The sequence below is a fragment of the Leucoraja erinacea genome, chromosome 3, assembly GCF_028641065.1.
Source record: "Leucoraja erinacea ecotype New England chromosome 3, Leri_hhj_1, whole genome shotgun sequence".
Taxonomy (NCBI): domain Eukaryota; kingdom Metazoa; phylum Chordata; class Chondrichthyes; order Rajiformes; family Rajidae; genus Leucoraja; species Leucoraja erinaceus.
In genome coordinates this window covers 78,385,882-78,397,936 of record NC_073379.1, presented here as the reverse complement: position 1 = coordinate 78,397,936, position 12,055 = coordinate 78,385,882, and the positions used below count along the sequence as shown (strand labels likewise).

The following is a 12,055-nucleotide window of genomic DNA, read 5'->3' as shown; positions in this document are numbered from 1 at the left end:
CTACTGAGGGCACATGTCTGAAACTGCTCCAAATGTCATAAGCTGCAATGGAAACATCTACAGATGATCTATGAGCAGCCACAAGCACAAGCAAAGAATTCCTTTGCCACTGATCACAAAATCTAGGTTAATTATTTTCGACACTTGCTGCATCTTGTCCTGCAATTTTTCCCATGTCTGATAATAAATAAACATTGCTTTTAATGTTTTGCCTGTTTTGTATTATTATTGCTTTAGTTATTCTGGCTCTGGAATTCAGTTCCTTTAGGGCAACTTAATTTCCAAATAGTATTTTTATTATTCATTTGTTAACGTTTATGAATAAAGGGTTAAAACAGAAATTAACCTTCATTCTATATGCATCAAAATTTACATGTGTACTTGCAGACTTCAAAAATAAAATACCAAATTAGGTTTGGATAGTGCAGGGATTATGAACCTTATGCACATTTCCACACAACTCCACTGAAGGAAAACTGTTTTGTGTCACAATAGAGGACCTCAGACCCAACCACAGTTCAATAACAGTTAATAACAACATTTTTAATGAGCAGGCACATGGCCAGTAACTCAAAATTTGGCAATGTTTGCAAAACATGTGTATATGGCAAAGAAAGCACCAGATAATAGTGAAATATTTGTACTGTCCCTGGCCCACTCAAAGTGGAGGAGGAACATTCAGAATTGCATTGAGAATCTCTAGTTCCTTCATCACAAGCTGTAAAGCCAGTAATATTATGTCCCAAATTACCTGCTCACCACATCACAAAGGCTACCTGCCCCAATTGTGAGGGGAGTCAGTGGATTTTACAACATCCAGTTTGGTACAGAAAGAAATGGAGGGGAAGCAACCTATTATAACAATACTATAGTGACAGTGTTGCTGTTATGAACACCGAACTATATATCAGGCAAGCTTCATTATTGCTCGATACTTTCTGTTCCAAAGAGAACCCAATGTTCATTAACTTCAAATTCTGTGCATCTTCAACTGATTTTGTTCTATTGGTAAAAACAATAATCCTAGGTGCAGGAAAAGCCAGTACAGAACTAAAAACATTTTGTCCACATGCTTGGAACTCAACATCTGCAGAGCAAATTTGAAAACAAGATTTTTAAGTACAGAAATTGCATCGTGGGGAATTTGATAGCCTACACCAACTAACTACCAGCCACAATTTAGAAAATTAAGTGTCAATAGAGTCAAGGACGTTTAATTGCATTGATTTACTTGTTACAGTTTAACAGGCCCATAACACAGATAATATATAGTAAAAAATAAAATACATTAACAACTGTATTAACAACTGCTGACATACTGCATTACAGCATGGTATGGCAGCTGCACCATGGCAGACAGGGAGAGGCTTCAGAGGGTAACCAGGACAGCGCAGAGGATCATTGGTTGCCCTCTCCCCTCCCTGATGGACATCTACACCTCCCGCTGCCTTAGCAGGGCAAAGAAGATCACCAAAGACAGCTCCCATCCTGCGTTTGGACTGTTCGACCTGCTGCCCTCTGGAAGGCGCTATAGGTGCATCAAATCCAGGACAAACAGACTCAGGAATAGCTGCTTCCCGAGAATTATATCTACCATGAATTCAAATCCACACATTCACTGACTACACCGCCCAACACGGACTTCCATCTGTATATATGTATATATGTATGTAGCGCCGTAGAATTTGTGCACCTATCCCCCCCCCCATCTCCCTTCTGTTTTGTTTTCTGTTTCTTGTTTTTTGTGTAAAATTGTATGTATGCACTGAGTACGAGCAGCTTTCAGTTTCACTGTACATGTATAGTGACAATAAATGGCATATCTATTACTAAATAATCATAATAGTGCAAAAAATAAATCACTACATTGGGGGACTTAGGATTTAATATTACAAACAAATATGTAATACAGGTGCACAACCTTTTATCCGAAATTCCAAATAACGAAAAGCTCCAAATAGCGGACATTTTTTCTGTCCTTTAAGAAAGGTCCCTGAAGACGTTCACCGAGGGCAGCCCACAGAGGTGAAAGCGGAACCTCCGGTCGGTCTTCGAAAAAAGGGGAACTAAGTCCCCATTCATAAAAGAGAAGGTGAGGGTATATTGCGCGGGAGGATTAATAATTGACAATCTGCTGCTGCCTGCCCGCTGAGTTAAAAAGTTCCCACGGTAGACTCACGACGTGAGTCTTGCGTGGGAACTTTTTAAGTCAGCGGGCAGGCAGCAGCAGATTGTCGCTCCCTTCAGTTTCACCCCACCTACACCCCTCTGCTTCCCGGCCATGTGTGTGACCCCTTCCCTCCCCGCTCCAGCTCCTAACCCATTGCACCGGCGCGGGGGCTTTGCACTGTCTTCACGTCGGCGATGCCAGCATGTCAGTGCCAGTCACCGGAGACGTCAGGACCAACGGGACACCGACCCCCAGGCCCACTGCAAGCACGGAGATCCCAGAGACCGACAGCCAGCAGCAGCCCAGCCCCGTTCCAACTCCAGAGGAACACGCTCCCCGTAGGGACAGAAGCTGATGGTGTGCAAGGTACGTCTTGTTCTTGGGGTTGCAGATGAGGGGGCGCAGCTCGGGCTGTGGGCGAACTGCCACTTGTCGCTGTAGCGGCCCATCGGGGAGCAGGTTCCTGTTGGTCCTGACGTCTCCGGCCACCCCCCTGTACAGGAGCTGAGAGACGTCAGGACCACCAGAAGCCGCTCCCCGATGGGCTGCTACGGCGACAAGTGGCAGTTCGCCCACAGCCCGAGCTGCGCCCCCTCATCGGGACACCGACCCCCAGGCCCACTGCAAGCACGGAGATCCCAGATCAGCAACTCCAGCTCAGCCCCGCTCCAACTCCAGAGGAACACGCTCCCCGTAGGGGCAGAAGCTGATGGTGTGCAAGGTACGTCTAGTTCTTGGCGTGGCGCAGCTCGGGCTGTGGGCGAACTGCCACTTGTCGCCGTAGCAGCCCATCGGGGAGCAGATTCCTCTGGAGTTGGAGGGACAAGGAGACACAGCAGCTTTTGAGAATAGTGGGCAATCACTTCCAAAGTTCTGCCCACACAGTCAGTACACCTCTCCTACACTTGTCTCCCGCACTAAGATCATCTCGCAGAGAATGATCCCAGCCTAACCCTCCCTATTCTGCAAGAAAAAAAACTACATTGAAGACTCAAACTCGCGATCGAGTAACTGCCGGGATCGAGGCGCAAACTCGCGACCTTGCGGATATGAGCCGAGCACTCTACCACTGAGCCAGCCGTTAAAATCTACGCTAAAAATCTTCCATTCCGAAAGCCAAAAAATTCCGAATTACGAAAAGTGTCTGGTCCCAAGGCTTTCGGATAAAAGGTTGTGCACCGTACTGAATTTCAATTATACTCTGAAATAACTGTTAAAAATGATTTACCGCCCCATCCCACTCCACACACTCATCACTCTACAGTGGCTAAAAGGTTCTTACATCAAATAAATTAAATATATTAAACCCAATTGCATTTATTTTGTGCACAGACATAAAAGTGAATAAGCAACATGATAGACCAAGCAAAGTTAAGCCGAGGGAGAAAAAGGAAATAACAAAAAAAAAATAAATAGCTGGAGTAACTCGGGTAGCATCTCTGGAGAACATGGATTGGTGAGGTTTCGAGTCAGGACCCTGATTTGGGGGGTGGGGAGGAGGTGGTTGTAGGAGTTACATGAAATAGAATAATTCAATTTTCATACAGGTGGGTTGCATGTTACCCAAACAGAATACGAAGTGCTGTTCCTACAGCTTGTGTGTGACCTCACTCTGGCAATGGAGGCAGCCTAGGACAGACAGGTCAGTATGGGAATGGGAGTCAAAATGGTTAGCAACCAGGAGATCCAGTAGGCCTTAGCGGTCCGAGCACCAAGAAAAACATCACGGCTATTTTAAATTATATTAACATTTTAAAAAAACTATGGAGTTCAAGTATTCTAATTAGCGCACCAACATTTTTTTGACATATAGAAACAGAAAAGGCTTTGACTTGTGGCCCTGCAATTCAACTTTCAAATGGGCTTGAGAGGGAGAGACAAAGATGTAAAAATAAAAGGAATGAAGCTGACCAGTTTCCTGCCTCTGTCATTTGATTGCTTTTATGAAATAAAATGAAATTAGTAAAGTTCAGCTAAGTTCAGTAGAATGTCTCACCCCTTTGCCACTTGCTCATGGAGTGACCAAGAAAGTGTTTTAAGTGGATGAAGGATTCAAGTGCAGGAACAATAGGATTGATGGGAAACTAGGAAGTACAGATACTAATTGAAAAACTATAGATTGAACTCAAAAGAATAGGAGCCATGGGGCAGGATACAAAAAAGTTAGGAAGGAAGTCATTAACAATTATGCTTTTCTCAGCAACACAATTACCGTCTCTGATTTCTTCCTCTGTCACATTACCCACCATCTATTGTCAAAGGTGAAATGTAATGCAGAAGTCTTTTAACTCTCCACTCTTCAATCAGAAAGCCAAAAAGGCAACTGGTCAGATTTTTGGGATATGCAAGCAGTTCCAAGTGTTATTGAACATTTCCTATCGTACATGCTGAAGGAAGAATTTTGTGCACACATACAAACACTTAAGTCCTGAACTTGTAATAGCTGTGCAATTGCAGCTTCACAATTCCTCTGATGGATTGTGGAGAGAGATGTAGCTAAGCATTTGCAATGTTTAGACTTTGTAAAGAATGTATTTTAATTGCTTAGATTTTTATTATTTAGACACATAATATTGAGTTCAATGTATTCTTGTGAAATGTTCCTGAATTTAAGAAATATTGAGCTTTCACAGCCAGTTAGGCAGGATGCCGGTCTCAGATGACTGCTGTTTTTTTGGAAGCAGTTTTCCATGTAGATCTTGTAGCAACCCATCCAACATAACTGGATCTACAGTATACAAAGAAAGCATTGCAACTCCGTAGAACATTTGGCAGAGCTTTATGCCAGAATTTTGTTACATTTTCTCTCTCCTGGACTGGTGAAGGTGGGAACAGGATGAATCACATTGATAAGTGTGAATTTTAGCCCCAGTCAACAGGGAAATTCTGTGTATTTCGCACTATTTCTGTCCATGTTGGCTTCCAGCCACTATTTTCACACTTTTCAGTGACTGTCAATGATTACTTTCTTGCTCTACACTCCATATATCGTCCCATTTTCTCTCACTCCAATTTTGTCCCAATCACCACGTTTCCACTCCCTTACTCTTTCTTTCTACCCGTCACAGTGTACTTTACTTCCTTTCCAGTTAATGCCTTCAATTAATTGACATCCATCAACTAGTTTCTTGCTCCTCCATGCAATTCAATCATTCATTAATCTTTCCCGGATCCTTTCACTTTTAATCGTGCTAATCCCAAGATAAAAATTACTTTGTAAATAAAGCACACTGTTTCGGAAAACCACGCTGGTTCTGTCAGTATCTTATTATGCATTTTGTGTAATTGCTCTTGTTGCACTTTAAGACATTTAAGGAGAACTTAAATGAAATAAACATCCCTCTATCAAAATGGTGTGTGTCCATTTGAAGTCAAGAGATCTTGCTCCTTGCTCCAAGTTGCTGCATCCAAGTTAGCAAATTATTCCTTGTTTGAGAAATGAATAATTTCTGGGGTACTTTGAAATAAGAGTTGTTGCTAATAGGATACAAGCACAAGAGGACAATTTCTAATCAAAATGTTCTGAATAAGAAACCACTTTAGACCCACCATCATGCACAAGCACGAGAAAAACAATGATTAGCACATTTAAGCTGCGTTATTGTCATATTCATTAACACATACTAAATCCTGTTATTGAGCTGCACTGGAGCCGAGATTGTTTCAGGCATGGAAGAGAAAGGTAGAGGAAAGACATGTGTGAAGGGAAAGGAGCAAAAAGTGGTTTGACATCAAAAGAAAATTATCAATCAACCTTTTACAAGCATGGATATCATTTCCCCCCTTCCCCTTGGTGGGGTGGGAGGAAAGTTTATTCTCTTCTGTGTAATGTAGAAGTTTGTCAGTCATTAAGCTTTGTCTCAGCTGGGACAAAGATCTCCTATGGCTGCAACACTCCGCCGAAATTATGTCTGTTAGATCAGGGTCATGTATTTATAAGTTCTGGATCAATTTATCAAGACTTCCACATAGAAATGTGCTGTTTTAAGATGGCTTTCATAGAAACATAGAAAATAGGTGCAGGAGTAGGCCATTCGGCCCTTCGAGCCTGCACCTCCATTCAATATGATCATGGCTGATATAATGACCACAATAACTATTAAGTATAAGTACAACCCCAAAAACCTCAACCAAGCTGGCGGATCAAAGTGTGAATTTACACAGAAAAAAAAGTCAACAAAACAAATCTGTTACTGATGCACTGAACCGTTCATTCGCCAATTCTCACCTTGGTTCAGTTGGTAGCAAATGCCTCCAGAACAAAAAGCTTTAACCCCATTGCAAAATCTGAAGTAATTAATGCCGACACCTTGGTGTAGCACTGACGTGCTGCAGCATGGTCATAGGTATTGTCATTTCAACAAGGCCCAGTCCAATTGAGATTCATGGGGATATAATAAAATCCATTGGCTTTATTTGGAGTGCAGTCTCTGATGATGCTGGCTGCATTTGAGGCAGCGACTCCGATAAATCCCTTCGATGATGGGAAGGTCAGAGCCGGTGATGGACTGGGCAATGTTCACAACTTTTTCGCTCCTTGGCATTCAAGTTGCTGAACCAGGCCATGATGCAACCAGTCAATATGCTCTCTATTGTACACCTGTAGAAGTTCAAGAGTATCCTCTGACATACCGAACCTCTGTAATCTTCTCAGGAAGTAACGGTGTAGATGTACTTTATTTATAATTGCATCAGTGTGCTGAGTCCGGGAAAGATCTTTGGATATATGCATGCCCAGGAATGTGAAGTTTTTGACTCTCTCCACCATCGTCCCGTTGATATAAACAGGAATGTGGGTCCTCATCTTTCCTCTACCAGTCCACAATCAGTTAATTGGTTTTACTGATATTGAGAGCCAGATTTTGGGGTTCAACCATTTGTCAATCTCACTTCTATACTCCGATTCATCACCATCTGTAATTCGTTCAACAATGGTGGTGTCGTCGGCGAACTTGAAGATGGAGTTTGCACGGACGTTATCGCCACTGGTCGAGTCGTTGAGGCATGTCATCATACTCTTCATGGGCACCGGTATTATTGATGCCCTCTTAAAGCAGGTGAGAACCTCAGACTTCAGTAATGAGAGGTTGAAAATGTCCGCAAAACCTACAGCCAGTTGGTCTGCACAGGTTTTGAGAACGCGACCAGGTATGCCATCAGGTGCAGATGCTTTCCGAGGGTTCAACCCCTGAAGGGTCTTCTGACGTGAGCCTCTGCAGCTGTGACAATAATACCATCATACGCATGAAGGCACATCAGTGTTCTCCCTATCAAAACATGCGTAGAACGCATTGAGTTCGTCAGGGAGTGATGCTTCTCTGTCGCTTGAGCTGCCTCCTGATTTCACCTTGTAGGAGGTGATAGCATTCAAGCCCTGCCACAGTTGCCGAACATCCACCTCATCTTCCAGCTTTGAACGCGTCCCTTTTAGCCATTTTTGATGGCCTTGTCAAGGTTGTATCTGGATTTCTTATAGACCTCTGCATCACCAGACCTGAATGCCTGGGATTTTGTCCTCAAAAGAATGTGGATCTCCTGGTTTATCCAATGCTTCCACTGATCAACCTCCTAATTGGATGACGTTCACACAAAATGCTAACAGTCAAATGTACAGTGGAAGTCCACTTTTTACTTTAGCATCCAAAGAATGGCGTTTTGGATGAGTACCTTGTGACAAATCTCTTTTTTTCACACATACATTTTTGCCATTAGTTTATTTATCAGATATTAATTAGGAAAACAATAATGTACCAGCAAAGCTGGCAGTGAGTCTTAAAACTGCAATATATAAAATCATGCCCATGGTTTTTTTTTTATGTCACAAGGTTGCCATGACAAAATTAGCTTCCCAATTATCTGATAACATTGCACACAATTAACATGCAGAAACTTTGGTTCACTGCACAATTTCTATCAGATTCATCTTTAACATAGCAAGTTGCATCAGTATCATAACAACATGGCAAGCTTATAGCAACAGTTTTGGGCATAATGCCAGTTGGCTGAGCTACTCAATATTCCCGTGGTATTTCTAATAACCCAAGTTATCAAGAATTTATTTCATTCTTTTTTACAGTGCCATGTAAAAAATGTAATCGGACCCACATTTTTCCCCATCTATTTTAGCAAAATTTCAGCTCTCATTTCCGTTCCCATTATTGGGAACTTTGATTCCTTATGTATAAAGAAAATGCAAAGTGTATAATTTTTGAATGGATTTTATTTCCACTTTAATTTGCAAGACAAAGCTCCAGTTTAGTCAACTCTTCTTGCATGCCATTTCTCAAAGTTTACGGGTCAATCATGTAACTTTCTCTGTATATCTTTCTCCTTTTCCAAAAGGAAAGCTTTACATCTGCAAAACTACTTGCAGTTAGTCTCAACAGAATCAAAAGCAGTTTTAAAAATGTCATCTCTAAATAAAAATAAAATGCTGGAAACATTCAGGTCAGACAATGGCTGAGGTAAGAAAATAACTGAAGTAACATTTCAGCTCAAACTTCATATATTAATTTTGACAATCTTCCCATCTTTCATTCTTGCCTGTCGTGCAGAGCATTTCCAATAGTTTATTATTTCACCCTAGAATATTAATGGTGATAAAATATACTCCATTAACATTATCAACAATATACCATGATAACCCGCAGCAGGACCTAAAAACAGACTTCAAGGTTTGTCAATCATTACCTTAGAATATTCAAACTGTCATAAACATAAACACAGTCAGAACCATGGCCCAGTGTAATCAATATAGTGCTGCAGTGGAATCTTTAATTGGATAATCTGCACTCTTCTGTTTTAACCTTCTAACCCAATTCTGCAGTAACTAATGGTTATTCTAGTATTAAATTCTATTTTAAGCTTTATTGCGGTGTAATGTCGTCATCTACTATCATACAAAATTAGATCCATTTAAAAATCAGGCATTTGGCCTTTAAAAAAAAAAAAATCAATTTGAAAGCACAAGAAAACACTTAGGTGCCAGGCTAAGTGTCTTAAAAACAAGGTAAGATGTGACATTTCAAAATAGCTTATGCCATACACTGATAATCTCATTAATCAATGCATTGGACAGGGAGGTTAAAAGCACAATGCCAATTGCATCTTGATGTTCAAACTTTTCACTGGTTAATATTTCTCAAGAACAAATATATTAAAGTAAGATATTTTAGTGATTAGATTAGACCATAACTCTAAACTCAAGCAGAGGAGTTTAACCCTACTCATATCAGCCATGCCTGAAGCAGTAAGTGTACGTCCTGCCGAACAACTTGAATTCATATAAATGTTTACAAAGATCAATAATTGCAGTGCTAGGAGTGCATTTTAAAAGACAGGCATAATTTTTTGTTTGTTGCTCTCAGATAAATTCTTGCCATACGCATACAAACAAAGTTCCCAGTACACATACACAGATGAAGGCATTACTGAATAACTCAAGAGCACCAAGTACATTTGTCACCTGAAACAAAATGTTTTGCAATGTATTAATCTCTCTCCCACGATTGAATGCTGGTTCACTCCTAAAAATGAAGCTCTCTATTAATTCCCATGAGTATTTCCCCTTCATTGATGTTTACTATCTGTACAATAAAATCAATCTCTGTCATTGTTGTGAATATGTAATCCATTTAATTATATAATCCAAGGTAATGACATCCCTCATTATATCACTAGCTTTCTCTGCCTGCAAAGAGTGCACTTGATACAATTAAGTGTTTCTCTACATTTGGCTTTGTGAAGGCTGGTCATTTGTGAATGATGTACTGTGCATTGCTTATCAAAATGCAGTAGTCCAAAGTCCCAGTTTATGAAATGGTGTATGTTATCAAGATCTTGGACGAAAGATCAGATGGTTTTAAATTTCAGTTTTTTGACTTGGGAATTGAATAAAATCATAAACGAGAAAGAGTCACTGCATTGTTAGGCCCTATTTATGTAATCCAAAATAGTCTACTTGCAAGAAAAAGTACAAATCGTGTGCTATACAACTTGTACCCTCTTTGGGATGTTCAGCCATATCAGTCAACCAATGCCACAGAATGAAAGGGACCTATGTATTATGAACGTTTTCAAATCAATCACCGTTTAATCCCCCCTCAATGAGTAACAGCTTATCAAAAACACCAGTTACACTCTACAAATACGCCTTTATTTGAAAATTAACTACATGGCTTACTGAAATAAGTATCACGAAGGACTGTGCTCCGGATTGCTAAAATTGATCAAATACGTTTACAATGCTTTGCCAATACAAAATGACTTCACTTAAAGGATTCCGATAAGGGCAACAGCAAGGTATCACAGCAAATTACCTGTTTGGTTGCCTGCAAGTAAGACATTCTCATTATCAAAGAGTAAATAATCCTGATTGCCACATATACCCTTTCTAGGTAATAAAATCAGAGATAAAGACGACATTTCCAAATCGGCATCACAATTCTCAATACCCCGAAAGTTAATAGTTAATACTTAACACGAAACGAATATTAGATCACAACCTGCACCCTCACGTATGTACTCAAATGGCTGAATGAGAGCGGACACATAATTTGTTACATTCCCTTGGTGTGGCGGGGGTGAGGGGTGGGCTCCGGCCAAGGGTGGTCTTTTAAAAATAAATGCAAACTATTTGCTTTGTTTTTTAAATGTACAATGCATTACCCCCCACCCCCTCCGCTCCATCTCCAAGACTCACCGAGTAGTAGCAGTTTGAGCTCTCTGCGAGCATCCCGCTTGTCTCTCCGCAGCTGCCTCTCGATCTCCGCGTTGATCCTTTTCGCTTCTTTCGCCTCCTCGCTCAGACAGCACGCCATGATGGAGTCGAGAGTCATGTAGCCGGCTTGTATGTGCAATGTGCTTGTGTGTGCAATGTGCTTGTGTGTGTGCAATGTCTGTGTCTGTGTGTGTGTGCAATGTGTGTCTGTGTGTGTGTGTGCAATGTGTGTGCAATGTCTGTGTGTGAAGGGGGGGGGGGGGGTCCTCCTCAGTACTCCACAACCTTACTAAGCATGGAGAATATGCGGGGAGCTTTTAAAATGGGGGTTGCAGGAGAAGGAAAAAAAATCACAATTACACTCTAAATCTGGCAGACAAACTAGAAGGGTTGAGGCAGATTATTTTCAAAATCGGGAGCGAGAGATTTCCAATCTCCCCCTGGTTTTCTCCTGGCGCGATAAAGGATTACAAGTCTATCCTGCGACAACCCTCTTCACTCTTGCTCCTTGCAATGTGCAGACACTTGGTTGTTGATTCCGTATCGCTGTCACTTTCTCCGCCGTTAGCTTCGCGACGAGTTTGTGGAGCCGGAGAGGGAGGCGGCGGGGAGCGGGGAAAGGAAGGAGAAAGAGAGAGACAGAGAACTGCTGCTTACTGCTGCTTTCCCCCAGATCCACGGGCGTGGTAAACTGGAAAGAATATGGCGGACACTTTACTCCCTCCCTCTCACTGGAGGGACTGGGAATGCAGCTGCAAAATCACAGTTACTGCACACACCTGGGGGAGGGAGTGAGGGAGTGAAGGGAAGGGGGCGACCCTGAAAAACAGCCAGAGGCAATGCTGAGCCGAGAGACTGGAAGAATGCATCTTATTATCCGCGTTATTCTTGTTCCCAAATGGACATTTTGAATAATTCCCCATTTATTACATTTGTACATAGACTTTTGTCTTGCTTGCCTCGTCACTGGTTGTATGAAACCCGTAGTAGGTCTCTGTAGCAAAAAATGACGCTGTGATTGTGAATCAAAAGGGATGAGGGGGTGTTAGATTTTATGACTAGTAGTATACTTTATGTGAATTATGCACGGTAACGGATTTTTTTAAACTTAGAAAAGTAGATATTGCGCCACTTTTTTTCTCCTTGTTTTGCTGAGGTCCAATATT

At 41.5% G+C, this 12,055-nt stretch overlaps 1 protein-coding gene across 1 annotated transcript in view; it reads right to left on the bottom strand.

Annotated features, from left to right (window-relative positions):
• The window catches only part of LOC129695757 (guanine nucleotide-binding protein G(q) subunit alpha), a 162,335-nt gene extending 150,711 nt beyond the window's left edge, over nt 1-11,624 (bottom strand). Inside the window, exon 1 of the mRNA XM_055633030.1 lies at nt 10,872-11,624. Coding sequence (XP_055489005.1) covers nt 10,872-11,007 — 136 coding nt within the window. The 5' untranslated portion in view covers nt 11,008-11,624. The remainder of the gene's footprint in view (nt 1-10,871) is intronic.
• Nucleotides 11,625-12,055: the final 431 nt, after the last annotated feature.